General features: G+C 32.3%; 1 protein-coding gene across 2 annotated transcripts in view; it reads left to right on the top strand.

Moving 5' to 3' along the window:
• The first annotated feature begins 8,891 nt into the window (after positions 1 to 8,891).
• Positions 8,892 to 23,904, top strand: part of LOC126756246 (pleckstrin homology domain-containing family G member 4B) — a 46,196-nt gene continuing 31,183 nt past the window's right edge. The window contains exons 1-3 of one of the 2 annotated variants that reach the window (XM_050469183.1): positions 8,892 to 9,376; positions 12,973 to 13,125; positions 13,439 to 13,772. In XM_050469183.1, the coding sequence (XP_050325140.1) occupies positions 9,105 to 9,376; positions 12,973 to 13,125; positions 13,439 to 13,772 (759 nt within the window). In that variant the 5' untranslated portion in view covers positions 8,892 to 9,104. The remainder of the gene's footprint in view (positions 9,377 to 12,972; positions 13,126 to 13,438; positions 13,773 to 23,904) is intronic. The other variant, XM_050469184.1, reaches the window with a different exon arrangement.

Genomic DNA, 23,904 nt, shown 5'->3' with positions numbered 1-23,904 from the left:
ATAAAAAATATACAAAAACCATAAATTATTTTATGTTTGTGTTTATGAAATTTATTACAGACATCTTGAAAAAATAGTATTTAATATATAGTTTGTACATTCAAATTTTTACAATGGGCATTTTTTATTCCCAGAACTAGTAGAAATTTATTAAAAATATTTAAGAAAATAAAATTTTAAAAGGATAAATATCAAGATTTATGTAAAATATAATTTTATTGACTTAATAATAATAAATAAATATTATACATCAACTTTAAAAATTATTTTCAATGAAACGATACTTATTTATATTTAATTATAGAGAACATAAAAAAATAATTACAAAAATTTGAATAATTTTATTTACCGGATTCGAGTATTTAAAGAAAAAGAGAAATTTGAAATACCTATTGGACAAAAATCTATGTCAAGAAGATATGTTGTCAAATAATAAATAAAAAAGTTTTTCTTACAAGATTTAAGTTATTTATTTAGTTACTTAAGGGGGTACTCTCATGTGAACGCATACATTTTACCACTTTTTGGGAACATTTTTTTATAAAAAAAATTTTTTTTTTTCGTTTGTTACAATTTTAATATATATTTTTTTTTTAAATCTAAGTAGTCCCCAACAAAAAAAAGTAGTTCACGGGTCATGCTGATAGCGGTAGTTCATGTTGTCTGAAATAAAAAAAATCGAATGTATTATTATTCAGTAGTTCTGCGGCTATCGTCCCTACCAAATACAATCAATTTCATAAAAAAAATGTCGAACTTCAAAAAAAGTCACGAAAATCTTGCTTTTTTTCGTTTAAAATCGATAGTTTTCGAAAATAAACCATTCTGGTAGGGACGATAACTATAAATGAGTAGAAGAACATATTTTAAAGCAATCGGTTGAATCCTTTTTTTAGGACCATGACAGTTTCAGAAAATGATGATTCGAGAAAAATGCGTTTAAGACAGTAAGACAGGTAGACAGTCGCTTACGACACGTCGGCGACTATGAGCTGTAACTTATCAAATACTATGAATTTCGGTCTGAATTTTTCACAGCATGTTTTCAATAGGTTTTACTGTCAAAATAAAAAAAAATCGATTTTTCGAAGTGATTACATGAGAATACCCCCTTAAGTTTTTGAACATTAATTTTTACGGACTATTAAAACACTATGCCTTAAATTATAAAATAATAAAATTACAGTTAAACAAATAGATAACTTAGCTAAAAAATAGAATTAAGGGTGTTAACGAAGGAAGACCTAGAGTGAAAAAAATCAAGTAGAACCTCAGAAATCTAGTTAAACTCACGCACATTTAAGTCGAAAGACTCACTTTCATAGTAACTAGAATTAAGTCAGGTCTCAACACTAATGAAGATATCATAATCCAAACATGAAGAATATGTATGAATAATAATAACGTATTATAACGAATAATATTTGATTTGGACCTAATACTAAATAAAATTTGATAGTAGACTTTAAGACAAGAACCATTAAGGGAGCTGCAGAAAACGGACGAGGAAAAATATGATTAATTAAACAAATGAATCCATTTCTTAAATATGACGACATCGAGAGCAGAATTGTCATTAACACCAACTACAGGTGGATATTTTTTGTTCCTAGTGCTCACTATTGATTTCAAAGTACTATTAGCATTAATTGAAGTGGAAGAATTTGAATTAACAGAATCACCCGCAGTATCATCGAAGACAGCAGGTTGAGCAGCTTTAACCGAATGGGTTTTTTGATAAAGTTTTTACTGTCCTAGATCACAATACTGGAATAATAGTTGTTTGACAAATTTAGGAATAGCGATAGAATCCTGGTCTTATATAGTAGTAGGTATGTAGGTAAGAGTGCAGAGAGGTAAAGTGTTGACAACCCTAAAAAAAATAAAAACAAATCGATAACTGACAGTTTAGGTTGTGTACTCTCTCGTTTTGGTAATAAGAAATATCCTCATAAATTATGTAAACACCATTCGATTTCTTTTTATGAGGGTCCTTTTGCCCGAAGTGTTATTCCATAAACAACCCTATCCTATGTACTTTATGACCCAATAAGAAAATTACAATTGAAAGACTAAAATTGTGTTTTGTATTTCATTGCTATCTTGCGTTAATTTTGGGGCACGCAAACTATGTTCAAACTATTTGAATAACTCAATTAAACTACTTGCATATGTCCGTTAAGCTTTTAAACTCCCAAGAGTTCGATGTCTGGTTTGTGATAGAACAGAGGATTATAATATTTAATATCTGTTCTCCAAATGGCCAATGCCTTATTATGATAGCTGCAAGCCTGCGTATACTCTTCCTGAATTTGTGTAATAAAACCTTAGTTTTTGCCCTGTTGTCATCCTGATCTTTTATTCTAGCTTGTTCGTAGCGGATACAGTAATATGTACATATCTCCGGCTCCAGATTAAGCCAACTTGTCTGCTTTTTCGTTGCTGGAAATAGTACTGTGAACGGAAACCGAATTTATAGATAAATGGAGTTGACCTAACAGTGAGCTTAAAGCCTTCCTACATTTGTCTACCAAGCTGGTATTGACACTTGGTGACGACAAGCTAATAGTGCCGGATGTTTGAGTATCCTGCCGTAGTTATTCAGTAGAGCTTCATATGTCTTCTCTACGTCTAGTACTTAGGCTTGAAAGATGCTAGCTGGGTTTGGTAGGTGGAATGATATAGAGATACCAATATCCTCAGACCAACACCCCCCTCCCTATACCTCAGACCATTTTGAACCAGTCGGTGTAGAGATAGGTAACCTCCTCTCCTACTTAATTTCTTCTCCATTCTCGTCTAGAGGGTATTCTCATCTTGTAAAATTTGTCTAATATCTAATGACTGCCGTATATGGTATATCAACATGTTTTTATTCGGTTTTAGAACCCAGTCCCTGATGAGTATTCTCTTACACGCCTAAAACGCCATATACTTAAGTTAGAGTACGTTTCTTAATATTCATTTTCCAATTCAGCTTTTTATCTATACGGATACACAGATATTTTGCTGTGGAAGACAGAGAAATTGTGTACCACCGATTGAAGGAACTTGAAATCGAGGTAGTTTGGGATTTTTCGTGAATAGCAACAATTCCGTTTTACTTGGGTTAACCCTTAGGACGTAAGACTTCTTCTCTTTTCATAATCTCATTGATTGTGGAAGGAAATAGCCGTGATACCCTTAACACTATATCGTCTGCTCTGCATATGCCACTGCTTTGATTCCTCCTTCGTTCCATTCAGTGTCATCAGAGAAGTGGGGACAGGAAACCTCCTTGAGGAGTCCCTCTGCTTTCATAACTTGTTCATGCCGCCTTTGTCGTTATGTGTCAGAGAGTTACTGATCGTGTTTATTCTATTACATTTACTTTCTCGTGTTGAAGAGTTTTGTGTCAGAGAGTTACTGTATGTTCGTTTTGCAGTTGATAAGTTATACGCTAAGATTGATCTGATGTGTATATCCATTAGGCCTTTTAGGATCTTCAGCATAAAGGAGTTAAGGTTTACAGTCTGCAGTCTGTTGTATGTGTTCTTCTGCCTGGTTTTGGAAGGAACACCACCTTGACTCTTTTCAGCTTCTTGGGAGATAAGATAGCCGAATACGGACCTTGTAGATCTTCTCACGACTTAGAACCATTGTATCATTTAAGTTCTGCAGCATTAAAGGAGTAATCAAAGAAGCTGTTAATAACATATGCTATTTCCTTCTTGTTTATTAACTATGGGACCTTAATGGTCTATGGTAACAGTGATGTCTATATATGGAATGCAATCAAAATAATATACTTAGTAATATAAACACTTGATATTTTATCTCTATATGACATACACCAGATGCTTGTAAGACTTGCTGCTCTCTAACTTTTGATTAATCAACGAAAATTCATACTTATTGAAAACAAAAAAAAACATTAATTTCGGCTACCCTTACGTTTTAATACCTTTTTCATATGTAGATCTTATAACTACCGTTTTATAAAACACAAGAAAGCTACGGTTACTGAAACTCCAAAACTAATACAAACACGCCGAGCAAATGATATGGCATTTGAGAGACAGGGATGAACAATCACACGTCACAAAAGCTTCGGTTAGAATTACTTTAACAGAAATAGTAGCACAGTTTGGTAATTAACCGATGATTTAACCGATTGGTGGCTTGTAAGGAACTTTGTAGTCGAACTAAGGATAGTTAATAAGGAAAAATCAGGTTAAAAAAACATTAAAAAAAGATCTTTATATTGATTATGATCAGTCAGTTTGCGTAGCAGCTATATGCTATAGTAGTTTGCCTAAATAGTTGATTGATTAGGATTGTAGGGTTGCCTTGGAGAATAGTTTATGCCGAAGTTCCTGAAAATAATTTGTCAAATAAAAGTAAAAGGTGGCCCAAAATTAACGCAATATTTAAATTTGCTTTCATTTATGTAATAAAAAACAAATCGATATAACAACGTGTCTGCTTTTGTTTAATAATAAAATGTCATGAAAATGAAAGCTTGGCGGTTCGAAAATTCCATACAAAATATAGTCGGAATAGTGTCTTAACTCTATCTACTATGAAGAGATTTTGAAAAAGCGGTAAATTTAAATATTGTGTTAGTTTTGGAACAGCTTTTATTTTCTATCATCCTATCGTAGTCTGACATCGCCGATTCCGAAAAATAGACAACTTCTTTGGGAAAAAGGAAGAATGCAAAATTTCTGATTAATATCTCAAAATTGAGCGACTAGTTTGTATAACTACATGTAGACAGACTTACTTGATTAACCGTGCGATTCTGTAACTTGAGACAGTCTCAAGTCTCTAAATTTGAGATTTTAAGTTAGAGACAATTTTTGAGACTTGAGATGATATTGCTATTCTGTAAGTGACAGTCACAAAATCTATTACATTTCATTATTCAGAGATGTTTTTACACTTGAATGAAAATAAATATGTCGATAACAAATATTAAATTTCCTATAACATAGTCAAAAAACATAATTATCAATGAAAATAAAAATATATGTTGACTTTGTTTCATAATATTTACGAAATTTATGTAAAATTGATTTATTTTTAACCTTTTCGTGTTTGAGTTGCTTACAAAATATAAAGAAACGACAATCGATTAATATCTATGATGATCTCTATTCAGTATATTCAAAATGGCAGACAAGAGTTCTTTTTAGTTTTGTGACCTGCTAACTACCAGGTCTCAATATTTTGAGACTAACGCTAGAGACTGTTTAGTGAATAGTAACTAGTCTCAAATTGAGACTTTGCCTCAAAATGTCTCAAATAGAGACTAGAGACTGGTTACAGAATCCCGCTATAAATCCACCCATACTGACACGCTTGTCTTTATACTTAAATACCCATCAGGGTATAAAAAAGTGCATAGTTTCGCTGTTCCGAATATCGCCCACTGCCAGATGCATACAAACACAAATTTAAATAGCAGCATCCCTTTCAGCTGCCACCTGCTCTTATGCAACACGCGCCGCACACAACTGCTGGCAATTACATGGAAGCTGTTGTGCTGTCTGCGGCGGCATTCACGATCGTGCCACGATCACTTGTTGTACAAAAACACAATTGCAGACAATTGCTTGAGTGAGGTCGCGTGACATCATTATTGTAATTTTAGGAAGATATAAATATTTATTATGCATTGACATACACACAGTCGTAAAATTGAGGCGAGAAACCACTGAGAATTATTTTCGGAAGATCAGTGCAGATCGCGTTCGCAAAAAGTAATGACAACAATAAAAAATTTTTGATTCCAAGAATTCTCGCAAAACTCTGTCGCCTCACATTCTTTCAGAACATTTATGGCACTTTTTTTGCTTTATGCTCGCAACCTACAATTGTGCTTCGGCTGCTCAATGGCTGGCATTTTTGGCGATCCCGTCTTCATTTGCGCTAATTTGCATAAGAGTGTCGACACATGACGGCGTTAATTTGTTGCAAGCGGTGTTTTTGTTTTTGCTGCTTTTCGCTTTAAAATTTTTGATTGTGCTGAGATCATTTTGTTTATTGGAAGGGTCGTAACACGTCGCGTTCGACTTCGTCCATGTGTCTGCAGTTTTGTTGATATTAAAAAGACAGCTTTTGCAATTCTAATATTATTTTGTTCAACAGAATCAAAAATCTTCAGAAATTTTAAACATTTCTAGAAAGCTGCAGCGTAATTTTTGCAAACAAAGGAGTCTACTTATGTAATGCTTCTAAAGTAGCTTTCGGAGGTTTTATGTTTCTCCACCTCCTGAATAAGTCTACCAGCTGTCTACCTAAAAACAATCTTTTGAAATGTTTGGACTTCTTAATGTAGTAGATACTAAAGTTTTTATGCGTAAGAGTTTTTCAGAAAAAATTTGTGAAATGGAGCTAGATATTGATTTGGGTCCTTTATGGTTATTGAGATCCGTTTGTATAAGAAACGATTTTTTAGATATATTATACGATTTTAGAGGCCATCGAGTTTTTGGTTTAGTTCAATACCCTTATAATATATACCCTTCTTATATAATATAATATTACAACCTAGACTTAGACATTTAAGCCCGTCTCCAAACAGTTAAATGACTTTTTGAAAGGCTCTTTCTAGGCAGCAAAACACTTTGAGATAGGAAATAATATGTAGGCGTGACATGACAGATTAAAACTTGCCTTACAATCGAACATATGAAGATTTAAAGGAGGTCCTCGACATCTGTATGTCCAGCGACTACAGATCCGCGGACCTAACAGCTATATTTCAGTTTCATATTCATAGTAATGGTGGGTCCTGAAATAACATAGAGAAACATTAATCAAAAGTGTTATACCTCTTTATACACCATGAATTAGTCTATAAGTTGTCTTTAAAGAGCGTAAAGGTCACTTCATTTATTAACGATTGTCCATACTTATCGGCAAGGCTCCAAGTTCTTTTTCTTGAACAACCATATATCCAACGAAAATTATACCTGTCGATTAGAGGTAAGTGGAGAATTGATGAAAAACTATTTAATAGTAATTATGTTCGGTAGAGAGACTGTTTAACTTTCCTACCGTCTACTAAAGTAGCCCCTGATGGCAAAAGTTATTCCCGGTTAAAGTCGAAGGCTAACGTACAAAACAACTCTCGAAATATTTAATAAATTTAATAAAGCGAGCAGGGAAAATTTCGAAGCCATTAGACGATTTTTTTAATAGCTTATTTTTTTAATCATATTCTCTAAATCTGTGGAGCAACTACAATAGACAAAAAAGAGTACTTTCAATGAAAAAAGTAAATGCGGGAAAAACTAACTACTGAAATGTTTATTGACTACACAATGACAAGAAGATGACAAGATTTATGGTCCTTTGCGCGTTGGCCACGGCGAATATCGCATTCGATGGAACGATGAGCTGCATGAGATATACGACGACCTTGAAATAGCTCAGCGAATTATAAGAGAGCGGCTACAGTGGCTAGACCATGTTGTCCGAATGGACGAAAACGCTCCAGTTCTGAAAGTATTCGACGCAGTACCCGCCGGGGGAAGCAGAGGAAGAAGAAGACCTCCACTCCGTTGGAAAGACCAAGTGGAGAAGGACCTATAATTAACTCGGCTATAATGGGGTAAGCGGTGTCTACGCCAGTAAAGAAGAAGAGATACAATGGCACTGCCTACTTTCCACATGTGTCATTGACGATGCTGCTCGTCCATACGGCATTCCATCTCACTCGGCTGCGTCTATCATTTCTTTTGGATATTTTATTATATTTTGCTTTTAGTGACTTGCGTATTCCTTAACACTGATTCAATAGCCAAGCGATGACACTTTTGATAATCTCATCAAATTTTCCATGAACGCTGTTGTGAGGTTTTCTTATATCGTTTCTTGCGCCTTTAGCTATTTCAGCAGCTTTTCTGACCACAAAAATTTCTGTCTGGAAGATGCTGCAGTATTACGACTGCTTGAAAGTTCGTCTTAGATCAAGTTCCGCGCGATAGAATCGGGCGCACACAGCATTTTTGCGCCAGTTGAGTTTATTTTATCATATACTCTCTGCCAAAAATATGTAAATTTAATAACCATTGCCCCTAAATGTAGGCAATACATGTAGGGGTTGAGGGATATAATTGTTAAAAAGTTTTCCAGCTGCTTTATAATTTAATTGCTTAATTGCATAAGATTATGTTTTGCATAAAAAAGTAACGATTTTCTTTAAATTCATTTTTATTCTACGGAATAGATAATTTTTACAAAATATTTGAAAATCTATTTACTTAATAAAAAATTAATTATGCTCTTGTCAATTATCAGTAGACATTATCATACCAACATGCTTCTCATATTGCTGTCTGCCATTCTATTTAACAGGTAAACACACGTAAACAGAGCGCATGTAAACAAAGTTCCCTCGAGCTAATCACATTACAGCGTTGATTGATTCCGTTTGTTTATAAACAAAATACCACAATAAACATTTCATTCAATGCAACAGCTGATAGTACTTTGGTAAAGTTGCTATAAAAATGTTTATTGAGAGTTCTGGGAGAGTATATGAGAAATTATATGAGAGAACAACCACTGAGAGCGAGAAAGACTGTAATCGCCGGATACAAAGCCACAGTGATGTCATCGCCGCAATTCTACTGGAATAGCGTGCGATCTCGCTTATCATATGGCGAGCCCGTGAGCTACACAAACGCACGTTTCCTTTTATACGCATACACAAGTATATGTAAGTACATATTTTTGTGGGAAAAATACTCTCTATGTTTACTAAGCAAAGCTCAATTGAGAAAATATTGTGCCAGCTAGTCGGAGAAAATTGTACATGTGTTTGTTTATTATTCTTATGGCAAAAATGAATTTCAACAAAAATTTATAGCAAATCGTGTGTCGCGTTCAGTTGAGTTTGCGATCTTGTGACAACGGTATCGATGTTGGCGAGAGCGCGATGTGACGTGTGTGCAATTTATTATTGGTGTTTTTGGTTTACTTAATTTGTGAAAAAAGCTAAGTTGGAGATTGGTTTAAAAAAGTGGAAAAATTAAAAATAAATAAGAAATTTAACAGAAAAAAATTATCAAAATTGATCAACTCGCCTTCACTTCCTACGACGCGCTACGAAAATGTTATACGGCCTAATACAGTTAACGTGGTTCGACGCCACCACTGCCGCGTTGCCTTTTATCACCGTCGCTTTGCTGCAACTGTTGAATGCGTTGCTAACGGATCAAACGACGCGGCGCGTGAAATCGGCACATGAGTTAACAACCGCCGCGAATTTGTTAGCCGAAGATGGCACAGCGGCAGCAACAACACCGGCAAATGGCAAATCCACTGCTGCGAATGGTGCAGAAAATGGGAAATTGCAAAAACAAAAGAGTGAACACAGTGACGAGTAGGTGTCGCGAGAAAAAAAATATTTTTAAGCATAATTTAAATAAGTGCGGTTAAAAGCGGTTAGAAAATCACAATATGAATTTCCAAAAAAAAAATTATTATAAATATCTCAAATATATGAGAATTAAGTTTTTTGAACAATAAAACAAATTGAAAAAATAAAGTTTCTTTCATTTTTTTTCTTAATTTTGTTTGGGTATAATAAACAAATTATGTGCAAAAAAAGAAAATCATTAATACAAGTAGGACCAAAAAGATTTGAAAATTTTAATAATTTTAATTAAGTTAAAAATGCATAAAAAAATATATGAATAAATATGATGTACGTATGTACATACATTAGAATAGGCGGAAATATTCTACGGATCATTCAAAAAAAGTTCTAAAAACTTCGCCTTAATAATCATTGGCTCGAAACCGGTTTTAAGCCCATATTCTCTTAGGCAAAGTTGTTCATAATGATCTGTAGAACATTTCCAGCACACGTGATTTTTTTTTTGGTTCCCTGTAAATCGACCCGCTTTAATGTACATATAGAAAATTAAAAAAAATACTTTCCAAACATAAATAAAAATTATGGTTTAAAGAAAAATAATAATTGAAGAGGGAAATAAAAAATATATAAAGTAAAATAAAGGATAAATATAATTTTTTTTAAGAGATACTATGATTTTTTGTGTTTTTCTTCCTGTGTAAATAATTCTTAAATAGTGTTTGTGCTATAAAATTTATTATTTTTTGTATCCGCTAACACATATGTACATGAAAATATGTATATGCATACATAAAAAGTTTGTGAAATGTTTCAATTAAAAACAATGACATATTCAGTGACGGAAGCACATACAAACATTTGCTCAGTTTGTGCAATGAAACCGGCAAATTGTTCTAAATCGAGTTTATTTCTTTGCTTAAAGTGCTCTCATCGAAATATGTAAAGCAGCTTTTAGAAGCTTACGTGACTTGTATTTAAAATCAAATTTGATAAAAAAAAATGCTTTCAAACAAAAAACATGTATAAGCAGCAAATATTCGATGATTCTATTAAAAAAAATGAGTTTTTGAAAAAAAATATTCATCGCTATTATCTCTTGCTTTTGTGTATTTGTACAAAATCGTCTTTGTAACTTTGTTGCTGGGAAATGATTCGTTAAGATTAAATTTATTATTTTTTTTTTATTTTTACTTTTTATTCGTAATAATTATGTTGTGTTTTGCAAGGTTTTCAGAATTTGAAATACAAAAGTAAATTTTAATATAAAAAATTTCTAAAAGTATTATAAAAAGTTTCTAAAAAAAATTATCAAAATTTCATAAAATATTTCTAAAATATTTTTTTTTTTAATTATAATACACCACAATGGCTTTTATATGTACATATATATGTATGTACATATACATATACTTAATAAATATCTAAAAAAATATTTAATTGTTGAATAAAGAATGCTTCGTGCGTCTATTTTGTTTATTTGACATTGCTTTACAAAAATATTATTTTTTAAATTAAAAAAAATTTATTGTTTTTTTAGATATGAAAGTACTTAAACTTTGTTTGTATTTACTTTTTATCCCTAATAATTATTTTTGCGTTTCGCCAGTTTTTTAATTTTTTTTTATTTTTGGGTAATTAATTTTTTAACAAAATTTAATTAATCAATTTTAATAAACAAATAAAATTTAATAAGATATATAAAAAATATTAAATTAAAAATAATAAAAAAATTAATTCAATTATTTTTTTTTTTTAATTTTTAATATGGAATAATAAATTTTATTTTTTTAATACATTATTAATTATAAAATTTTATTTTTTCATTATATTTTTTAATTAATACGCACCTCACATATTAAATAAATTTTTTGTTAAACATTTTGTTTTTTATTTTATAAAAACTACGAAAATTTGAAAATAGTTTTTAATTTTAATACATCACAATTTTTTTTTATCAGTTTAATAAAGTTAATAAATTATTTGTAAAAAAATGTTTAATAAAATAATATAAAACAAGAAAAAACGATTCCGATCGTTCGGTTTGTATGGCAGTTATATGCTATAGTAATCCGATCTGAACAATTTCGTAAAGATATGTCGTTAAATGAGGAAGTTTCCCATACAAGTATTTGATTCCGATCATTCAGTTTCTATGGCAGCTATATGCTGTAGTGGTCCGATATCGGCAGGTCCGACAAGTGAGCAGCTTCTTGAAGAGAAAATGATGTCTGCCAAATTTTAAAACGATATCTTAGAAACTGAGGGACTAGTTGGTATATATACAGACAGACGAACAGACAAACGGACATGGCTAAATCGACTCAGCTCGACATACTGATCATTTATATATATACTTTATTTGTCTCCGACGCTTCCTTCTGGGTGTTACAAACTTCGTGCCAAACTTAATATACCCTGTTCAGGGTATAAAAATTATTAATTTAAAAAATTATTACAAAGATAATTATTTTTTCTTTTATAATTCATGTCTTTGTTCATATGTTTAAATAATTCCTAAAGTTTACTTTTAAATTTCTCAAAAAAAAAAAACAGTTTTTGCTTGAATGTTAAAGCATTTAAAAATTTTGTTTTTAATTTTGATCATTTAAATTTAAAAAAAATATATATTGAAACAAGTAATAATAATATTTTTGTTTCAGAAAGCATGTAGCGAATAATAAAGAAAACTTTTAATTATTTAAATTCATTAAAGATAATATGTCTGTCTGTCTGAATATTACAAGACTATAAACAGTTTTAATCTAAGATTTTTGTTTTCATTCTTCATAAAAACAATCTATTTTTTTGAGTGTATTTAAATGTAATTAATCTTACTGAAATTGATTTTAAGAAGCATGGTTTTCGATATTAACTTCAATAAAAGTGAAATTTTCAATAATTTTTCTAAATTTTTATCTATTATCTGGAATATTACTTTCACTATTTCAACTTCAAGATCCAAATTTTATGATTTAGTATTTAACTTAACTTTTTTTAATTTATAATTGCTTAAATCTTTTTATTTTTATAAATATTGTAATATTGTAATACTATTTATTTTCAAAAATACTTTACTTTGCTTTACTAAAAAAACTTTCTTCATGGAAAAAAATATTAGTTTTTCCATCCTCCTTAATGTACACTTTAAATTATTAATAAATTTGTTTTTTAAGAATTTTTGATTTGATTTTTTTAAATTATTATATTAAACATCCCGCATACATTTATTTATGTACCTAAGTCTAACTTTATTGGTTTTAATTTCTGCGTGAAAAATACTTAGATGTTCTTTTTATTTGGAATATCTAAAAAAATATTTTTTTGGTAGTTTTGTATACCCATGTATTTACTTATTTATTCTTCTTCATGATTTCTGTCGAAATTTCTGACATATTACTGTTACCGATTTTTACTATATATTTACAAACATTTTCTTCAAATAAACAATCCTTCATTATACAGTTATGACATGTTTGTTCGAATCTCGCCACATCACTTTCACCCTCTCTTTATCAGCATCCTTAAAACCTATATTTATACATACATACATATATATGTACAAGTGCCACGATCATTTTGTTTGTGTTTTTGTATTACAGCTCCATTACAAATATACCCTCAGCGCCGGTGTGCTCATCAACACCACCCTCATCTGCACGTAATTCCATCAATTTGTTACACAACAACAATGGCAACAATCACGTCATCATTCCACATACGCCCTGTCTGCCTGACTTACTCAGCGATGAATAGTAAGTGTTTGTATTCCTAATTGTTTTTGTACTTACATGTTTTATGTCAGACATAAATATCAGTCTGTGGTGTATATGTGTGAATGGGAGTGTAATTTCAAGTAATAAAAGTGGAAATTAATTTAATTGTGTATGATGACTACATTGATTTCTTAAAACTTTTGCTTTAAAGATACTTTTGAATTTATTACTATATAAATAAAAACATTAAATGCTAAATACAAAATAAAAATTAAAAATTCAAAAACAACAACCTTTAAACCAAATTTTTTGTTAATTATAACCACTTTCAACGCTCTACCGCCCTTTATAGTCACGAGGACGAAGATACTCTCTCGCTGGAGAATCTCTTCCCCTGCGATCAAAGTGAAATTTATGCTTCGAAAAAAATCAGCTTCATTATCGATGAAGTGATACAAACCGAAGCGAATTATGTGAATAACTTGCGAAAGGGCATAAATAATTACGGTGAACTGCATGCGCGCTCGGATGCACCCGAGTCGTTCAAGGGCGCTGAAAATCGCAAGCGTTTGCTCGGTAATGTAGAGGAGATTTTGGCGCTACACGAGACACAGATTTTACCGCTAATGCTGCGCAATCAACGGGACTTGAAGTCGCTGTTCGACGAGTTTGCGGCCTACTTTGATGTGAGTATGAATAATTGATTTGATTTGATTTGAGAATTATGTATATTATAGGTTAAGTGTCAAGATGTTTTAGCAAAAATTAAATAACGAAAGTGTGTTCAACAAACTTAAAGGCTCTTAAAAAATGTAGAAGCTAAATAAATACATATGAGAAAAACAATAAAGAGCGCGGTAAACTATATTTGTTCCACAAATTTCGTAACTTCGTGCACATTCTCACATAAAAATTTAATGATTTTTTAATTAAGAAAACAATAAATGTGCAAAAGCGCCGCCAAGTAGTTAGTGTTCAGCAAGCGGAACGCCTAGAACAAATGCATAAAAGTTATAGCTAAAACTCAACAGGTGCTAATGCCGCAAATAAACAGTACTAGGGAACTACACAGAAATATTTTTTTTGCATTAATTTGCGAAAATGAAATGCAAATATAAAATAAAGTGGTGAAAAGTTGACCTTGAAAATTTTTTGCTTGCTATTTAAAAGTTATTTCAAGTTGATTTTTGAAAACTTTTCCTATAAATTGTGTGCTTAGGGATATTTGCAACATTTTATCGCGAATAATGTTATCTTTTGAGGTCCAATTTTCAATCGAAGTTAGGCTGAGTTAGGTTACACTAGCTGGCTGTCACGCCGTACATAGATCTACTGGTCCTTTGTTATGCCAGATGGAGCTTCATTATTAATACGAGCAGAATTTCGTGCAGGATCTAATTCTGATACTTCATCCAGCCCCTTGAACCGCGAAACACTTAGATCACTAAGCCGAGTTATAGATAAGGCAGGGTATAAGCAGAGGAGATGTTGGAACGTTTTCTCATGTTTACTTCCCTGCAATTTCTACAAGTGTCATCATTAATAATGCCCACAGGGCTCGCATGTGATGCCAGTAAGTAGTGACCTGTGACTAGGCCAACAATCGTGCTGCAGTCTTTTCAAGACCGTATGAGCAAAAAGCTTGCGTGCTCTCCCTCAGCTCTCTTACACATTTCATCTCACTCTGAGCCATATGTCAGCCTTTCACGAACTGGTTCGGTAGTCTAGCTGATGGCATTTTAGGCAAACTCATCAGCTATTCCGTTCCGTTCACTGTGTTTGTCAATTAGTGGTAGGTTGACTAACTTTCAAGTCCAGCCGTGGGAGTGGTGCTATTATGTAGATTGCAGCGAGGCGTTGTTTTCGCTTCAACGGTTTCCTGTATCAAATTTTACTGGCAGTGGTGCACTACACAAAAGTATCATAAGGCAAGATTGGCTTAACTACCGCTGTGTAACAACAATGTATAAGGATAGATAAGAGGTCCCATGCTGACGCTAACAGCACAATTGGCCTTTTTCACCCTCTTCTCCAGTGTTTTTGTAATTTGGTTATTATAAGAAGATCTGTATTGAGATAAGGCCAAATGTCGTAAAAACCTAAATCTAGATTTATCTTAAGATTTCTCTGGTTTTCCAGCGCTTCTATTACTATTAACCATAATCAAAAGGAGGTATCAATACGTAATTATATACGACACTTTAAAAACACAAGATTTTGTATGCTTGAAAAGCACTTGTGGATCCGTCAGTTTTTAGAATATATTTTGAAATGACAGTATACTGTTGATACAGTTTTATAGTAGCCAAGAGTGTTAGCCGAAAATCACCCTATCCTTTTACGTTTTATTTATTATTTTAGGACGTAATTGTTGTTGATACATTGGATTAGTCGCTTTTGTCGAGAAATTAAGATATGAACTGAAGTGCTTAGTAAATTTGATTTATATTCAAGTCTTATCGAAGTAATATCTCTGGTAAGGTATAAGCTATCTACACAGGCTTTCGGAGTAGTCATTGATTTAGAGAGCCTTTATCTAAAATAAATATACTCAAAACGACAAAGCTAGACTTTTCATAACGAATAAATTCAGAGTCCCTTCCATTCTCACGGCTTGCAATATGAAATCTCAACTGCCTGAAAGTATCTAAACTATACTCGGTGTGCTTTGTTTTAGACTCTTTAACCTATTTTAGATGTCATTCAAAATGTCCCTAAAACAATCTAGCGGTTTTCATTAAGGGGTCGGTAGGGTAATCTGACCGGTTTTTTTGAATTTTTTTTTATAGAAATTTTTATTCTACAATAGAACTTTTTTCACACATCATGAGTCGTGGAGTGTATAAACAATGTTTTTCGGAATTTTAAGATGACATCTGTCGGAGAAATAGCTGGGCGAATGAGATACGTTTTTTCTTTGGCGGACACGATTTCTCATGTTTGGATCAACTGAATCACAAAAACCCTATTTATTCTTAAAAAGTACGTGAATGGTTATCGTCCCTACAAGAATCATGAAAAACTTTCGATAAATAAAAAAGTAATGAACGTTTTTTTTTAATTCTTCCCCATATTTTTATACTCTCGCAACAAAGTTGCTAAGGAGAGTATTATAGTTTTGTTCACATAACGGTTGTTTGTAAGTCCTAAAACTAAAAGAGTCAGATATAGGGTTATATATACCAAAGTGATCAGGGTGACGAGTAGAGTTGAAATCCAGATGTCTGTCTGTCCGTCCGTCCGTCCGTGCAAGCTGTAACTTGAGTAAAAATCGAGATATCATGATGAAACTTGGTACACCTATTTCTTGGCTCCATAAGAAGGTTAAGTTCGAAGATGGGCAAAATCGTCCCACTGCCACGCCCACAAAATGGCGGAAACCAAAAATGTATAAAGTGTCATAACTAAGCCATTAATAAAGATATTAAAGTGAAATGTGGCACAAAGGATCGCATTAAGGAGGGGCATATTTGGACGTAATTTTTTTGGAAAGTGGGCGTGGCCCCGCCCCCTACTAAGTTTTTTGTACATATCTCGGAAACTACCATAGCTATGTCAACCAAACTCTATGGAGTCGTTTCCTTCAGGCATTTCCATATACAGTTCAAAAATGGAAGAAATCGGATAATAATCTCGCCCACCTTCCATACAAAGGTTATGTTGAAAATCACTAAAAGTGCGTTAACCGACTAACAAAAAACGTCAGAATCACTAAATTTTACAGAAGAAATGGCAGAAGGAAGCTGCACCCAGGCTTTTTTAAAAATTGAAAATGGGCGCGGCGTCGCCCAGTTATGGACAAAAACCTTATCTCGGGAACTACTAGACCGATTTCAAAGAAATTCGGTATGTAATATTTTCTTAACACCCTGGTGACATGTACGAAATATGGGTGAAATCGGTTCACAACAACGCCTTCTTCCAATATAACGCTATTTTGAATTCCATCTGATGCCTTCTCTGTATAATATATGTATACATTAGGAACCAATGATGATAGCGGAATAAAACTTTACACAAATACGGTATTTGAAAAATATGTAAATGACTGATAATGAAATCTCGATTATCACTTTATCATGCGAGAGTATAAAATGTTCGGTGACACCCGAACTTAGCCCTTCCTTACTTGTTTTACATAAATTTTGTCATAACATTGTCAATAAATTATAAAAAATATAGGAACGATAGCCATTTGTTTTATGAACTTAAAAAAAAATTAAGGAAATCGGTTGAGTAGTTCGACCGGAATCAAGGCCGCCAGTTTAAAAAGTGTGTTTTGAGAAAAAGGCGTTTAAAGTTTGAGGTGTGCACTCCGAGCGCTCCGAACGTCGAGCGATATTATTATTTTTGGGCCTTTTTCAAAACTTTCCAATGGTAAAGTGGGTTTCTACATTAATACTAACGGTATAAAGGAACAGAAAATGCAAAAAAAAATTTTTTTTTTGAAAAAAGATTACCCTACTGACCCCTTAAAGAATTTTTAACTTAGCTTCTTTCGCTATTTTGAATCTGCTGCGTGGAAATATTTTGAAAACCTGTTAAAATCACAATCTGTTAAAAAATTCACACACTTCTTTGTACTGCAAAACTCACCACACCTTAAATGTGCCGAAATGCCAGCAAATCTGTGGCAATCAATCAAAATAATTTATTCACAACAAAGCTGACTGAGTGAGCAAACAAAAGCAGCTTAGTTAAAAAAATTGTTTGTAGTATACTAAAATGAGCACATAGAAGCTATAATAATTATATATGGCAGATACTTGGCCAATCTTCTTTAATGAATAATGCCAAGACCACCGATGTTATTTGTATAATGCGCAAAATTATAGAATGGATCGGTCATAAAAGCCTTTACAAAATGAAGTTAAAATTTCATAAGAGCTGTTAACTGCCAGAAAAAAAATCTGTAAAACTCTTCCGGCATCGACCAACCAAACCAATGGTTGGGGGCCACGCACTTAACCAACTCGAACGTGTGTATATTTATATGAGCGTATAGTATTTAAATTATACTTATTTTTATGTGTCGGCACGTTTCGCTTTGCCAGAAATATTATGTACAAACACACTTAATGCGCCTAAAGAATTAGCAGACAGCAAATGTCAATAAGTGACATGAAAGCAAAATCCTTGAACTAATCAAAACAAATCCAAGCGGACAAATACTCACAAAATACTTTTAAGTTGGCGGATTTTCAATTGAAGGCGGAAAAGATCAAAAAAGAAAGTAAAAATTAAATTTGAGTAATTCGTTTAAAAAAATATTTTTCATATTTTTCTTAAGTGAAAAATAAGAAAAAGCAATATAGTTTTTATATGCAAATGTATGGATATATAAAGTAAAATATTTATAGATAATAAAACCATTGAAAAAATTAAAAAATAAATGAAACATTATTTAATATGATATTTACTAATATATGTGTGCATATATTTGGAATCTTTATTAAAACATTTATATATAATAAATAAAAGATCGAACAGTCCCTACCCATAAATCATTCATGAATTCCTGGAAAGCAGAAAAATTGTATTCAATGTAAAAATTCAATGCAAAATTTTAAATATATATAATTAATTAATATTCATATAATTCAGTGAGTCCACTTTACTTTTATTGTGCGAAAGCACCACACGCCAACTTTTGCATAATTTATGAGCTCAAATACTATATTTCATTTAACATGGGTATTCTGCTATACACTGCGCTTGCGTGAATTGAAATCTTAATAGGGATTACTAAACTTTCACTTATTTGGACTGGTGAATACGCAATATACATTAAAAAAAACGGTGTGAATAAATTTGAAAAATTCAAATACAAAATATTTTATTTTTGTAAGACAAAAATTAAGCGAATAAAAAAATAAATAATTTTAAATTTCGTTACAATAAAATAATTCTAATTAAATAAAATAATTATAGTGAAAATATTATAAAAATATTTAAAAAATTGAATTAAAAAACATGCGAAAATTTAAATTTAATTTTCTTCGTAAAATATTAAAAAAGTTAACGTTAAAAAAATAAAAAATGTACTTAGAAAAATGTTTAACTTCTCGAGTTATTTTTTGAAAAGTTTTTTCCTTAGCAAATTTTATTGTGTTTACATTTTTGACAATAAAAAAATACTAAAAATTGGCATAATAGTAAAAAAATTAAAATTTTTGTTAAAAAAAATTTCTTATATTATTTAAAAAATATTTTTTTTTGTTAAAATAATAACTTTAATTAGTTGTGACGAGATAAAAATTGTAAAAATTTCAAATATTCAAAATTTCATGGAGCAACGTTTTAAAAATGTTATTGTGACAAAAGAACATTTCACTACAAACAAAACATGCTTATACTCTGAAACTTAAAAAATCGGGTGGGGTTGTGCCGGGCACACGGCCGTTGGTTTTAACGTGAAACGTCTATGTTAGCGAATCGCTTTTAAAGTAAAAGATTGAAATGAAAACAAGATTGACGCTGTTTTTAGTATTTTAATAAAAAGAACAGGTACATAATAGAAACATAAATTACTTATTATTACGGTTAATATTCAACACCAATTTTATTTTTTATTGGAGGATAACGAAAATCGTTTGAGCGCGACAGCGTTGGGATTTTATTGGCATCTATCGATTTGCTACAGGTACTGCATAAGCGAAATTCCGTCACATTTTCATCGGGTAATTTTGTTTGAAGGAAAGAAATGTTGCGATGTTTCACTTTCTTTAAGTCTCTTTCGAACCAAAGTCGATCACAAACGCTGCAAGATAAACCAAACGGATTGGCTTCAAATACCGTTTTGAAGCGTTTGTCCGCTGAACGCCAATGATTTTGCATTGCTGCACTTCTACTGATATTGACTCAGTTCCGTGGCAGATCCAAAAGATATATCGATCGTCTGTTCATTCGATACGTCCATAAGTATAAGTATTCTAGTGGTAGAGGTACTCGCGAGGTCGGCGGTAGCAGCTTTGCGGCACCTATGCGTGGCCCATAGCCCCCTCTTTGTAACGATAGGCGTAATTTATATTTCTGGCTGGGTCTTGCACAAGCTGAGGCCGACATAGCAAAAGTTTATATATTTATTATCACTTTCTGGTTATTTTAAATATAAATGCTGTCCAAATTACACTTATTTTTGTATAAATCTATCGGTTTAAATAAACTTGACAAACACACGAAAGAATCACCGCGCTATAAAGTCGGAGTCACGAGTTACACTGAATAGAAACAAGCAAGAGCGCCAGTTTCGCACAGTTAACGCAGTATGCCTCCCCCGCCGCCCCGCTCGACCCCGACACGAACTCAATATCATAACAGCGAGCTGACTATATAAGCGAAATATTCACACCACATTTTTGTTTCTAAGACTAATACTTTTTTAATTATTAAGGTACGATGATATAGACCTTTTCGTTACGGTCCACTTTTTAAGCCTGGTACCCGTATGTTTCGGCGCGAGTTTAAAGACGTTTCACGTCAAAAAATTTAAAATTTCAATCTCTGATTTAAAAATAAAATTTCTCAATTTCATTGTGATAACATTCATAAAACAGTCAACATTTTATACGGAAACAAATAAATTGAAAAAAATTGAATTCAATTCGTAAAAAATGAATAATATGGAATTAATAAACTTTAAACGCAAAAATTTTATTATAAAAAAATTATGTGTTTGTAAATTCACAGCGGGAATCAGCCTTATATAGATATTTTGTTTCTTTTTTACCAAAAAATGTGGTACACCCTGTACTATATATGCTTTGAAATTGAAAGTTTCTTATATGGAATATAACTAAAGGTAAACTCAGTAAAAGTGAATTCGATATCTTATCGCTTTGAAGCCAAAAAATGTGTTTATTTTGGCTTACTTTATGCAATACATACATATGTATGTGCAATCCATGCGTCAGACTTTTCTTAAAGTGATGCAGGTACACATACTTCTGGATATAAATGAAGTAGCATTCTAAATTTAGATGAAAGACATATCGAATATATCTACTTGCTTTGCAAAATAAGAATTCATATATCATATTTACTAAATATCATAAGATAAAATTAACCGCAAGAGACTGAGCATAAACAACGAGTTAGGGTACATTGAACTCGCAAAAAAACCGTGAAAGGAAGTAATCTGCATTTACAGACGATAAGAAAATATCTGCATAATTGTATAATGTTATATACTTTTATATATATGTATGTACTTACATTTACATATACATATACTTGTATATATTAGGTTGTCAAATATCTCCCTTCCGCTTTTTTGCTCTTTATTCAATGCTTTATAGAAAGTGTTACAGTGATCGGATTTAGTTCAAATATGCGTCGTTTCGTTCGATAATCTGTTTCCATCTAGACGGCAACTTCTTAATACCCCCCTCGTAGAATTCCCCTCCTTATTTTCGAAGAACTCGGACAGCCACTTTTCACAATCCTCTTTTGAGTTCAACTTTACACCAACAAGAGCGTTCGCCATAGACAGGAACCGGTCGTTATCACTTGGCGCTAAGTCCGGGCTATATGGTGGATGCGATAAAATCTCCCATCCGAGCTCTCGTAGCTTCTGACAAGTCTTCAATGAAGTGTGTGATCTGGTGTTGTCCTGGTGGAACACTACATCCTTCCTGTTGGCCAATTCTGGACGCTTCTGGTAGATCGCCTTCTTCAAGCGGTCCAGTTGTTCGCGGTAGATGGTAGAATTAAGCGTCTGGCCATATGGGAGCAGCTCATAGTGGATGATTCCCTTCCAGATTCCCTTCCAATCGCACCAAACACACAGCAAAATCTTCCTGGCTTGGCCACTGTTTGAGACGATTCACTGGCCTTCGACCACGACCGTTTTCGCTTGATATTGTCGTATGTGATCCATTTTTCGTCGCCAGTCACCATCCGCTTCAAAAATGGGTCGAGTTCGTTCCGTTTCAGCAGCATATCGCAGGCGTTGATTCGGTCCACCCAAACATCAAACTTTTTTGTGTATCCAGCCTTCTGAAGATGGTTTAAATGGTTTGGTGACTAACTCCCATCTTCTGGGCGATGTCACGAGATGCCACATGCCGGTCTAACTCGATGTTTTCCATGATTTGATCGGTATTCGTCGTCACAGATCTTCCGCCGGCTGGGTTATCCATTGGCCCGTTTTCACCAGCTCTGAATCGTCGAAACCATTCCTCCTCAAAACACTATTAATCTCAAGGAACGTTTCTCTAGCGGATTTGCCTTTAACGAAGGAAAACTTTAAAGGAACAACCTAATATTAACATTTGCCAAAAGAGTGTCTTCGAAGTCATAGAAAGTAATACAAATCGTTCTTTCGAAGAAATTCGTTGATGACTAATTATAGATTGATAAAAGGCTCTATACTTCTCTGTACTTGTATGCAAAAATTGTTAATGTTGAGTTAAGCAGAAAAACATTTATTGCAAAACTGATAACGGTCTCCCAGTGTGCTAGCAAAAATAAATAATTACTTGAAAAATTATATTCTGCATTTATATTATTAGTGTTCATTCTTAAGCTCATACTTTTTACTGTTTAAAATTCGAACTGATTTATCCAAGTATTTCTCAAAACCAACAAAGGTCACATACATTACTTTTTCTTATGAACAGATGCTTAAGTTCGTGTAAAATTAAAAAAAAAAATATTAGATAATTTCAGATAAGACACAAAGAAGATAAGAAATTAATATACCTAATAATGATTTTGGAACTTTCGAGTGACTTTATACCGCATACATCAGCCACTAGTGTGTTACCTTAATCGAAATGAGAAAGCGTTTTTTTCTTATAATGGTGCATATTTGTGCTTAAAATGAGTAAAATCGGATGGAAACTTGCCCAAGACCCCATATAACTAGTAAGCCGTACGTACAGGAGGGTACTCTTCTGGCTTTAATCCTTGCATGTTGCAAGACTATGAAATGTTCGGTTATACTTGAACTTTGCTCTTCCTTAGTTATTAAATTTGTATAAAGTTCGTAAAATTCGAAAATATTTTTTTTAATTATTATTTTTTTAGCGTATTTTCAACTAAAATTTCAATCGATTTAAAATGTATTTATATTCCAAGCAGACAAAAGCTGAAACCCCTTGAACCTGTATGGGTGTGTGTCTTAGATAGAATATAAAAAAATGCAGCTCAATTTCAGTTCTTCTTTTTTTTTTTTTGAACATGAACACATAACTCGTTAATTTATTTACTGGTTGCTATAAACTGTTTTGAACCAAAAAAAAAAAAAACAAATTACCAAATCCTGCCGCCTTTTTGCAGGAAAAGATATATAAGTTCTCAATGTAATTCGCGATATTTTTGTATAAAAAAATTCAAAATTTAAAATATTTCTAGAATCAAAATCGTAGATGAATCTTTCTTTACAAAGATGGCAAGGGAATAATAAAACTTAATATTTATAGATAATAAAGCCCAAATGAAATTGGGATATTACCAAGTTTAATGGTCTTGTAAGACTGAAATTTTTGTAATATTTTTGGTCCGAAAATGAGTTCGGAGTGATACTTTACTAACGTTTCTACAATTTCACCATTTTCCGCGTTTTGATGTTTGATGCATATGCATTTGTTTGAAGTATTTACAAATTTATATGGTGTATTTCCCGTTTCATCACTGGAGCACGGTAACAAAATTGTTTTATTGTGGTAATTCATCACTTAATAATATCCGCTGACACACTTCAATTACAATAACGGTTAACCACTTACACTATTTCATTCACGTCATAAAGTAATAATACACTGACGTAATTATTCATTGGGCATAAGAAGGCATATATAAAGTAATAATAAGCGA

This window comes from Bactrocera neohumeralis, chromosome 4 (genome assembly GCF_024586455.1).
Source record: "Bactrocera neohumeralis isolate Rockhampton chromosome 4, APGP_CSIRO_Bneo_wtdbg2-racon-allhic-juicebox.fasta_v2, whole genome shotgun sequence".
Classification (NCBI taxonomy): domain Eukaryota; kingdom Metazoa; phylum Arthropoda; class Insecta; order Diptera; family Tephritidae; genus Bactrocera; species Bactrocera neohumeralis.
The sequence above is the reverse complement of the archived record's forward strand: the minus strand, read 5'-3'. Positions and strand labels throughout refer to the sequence as shown.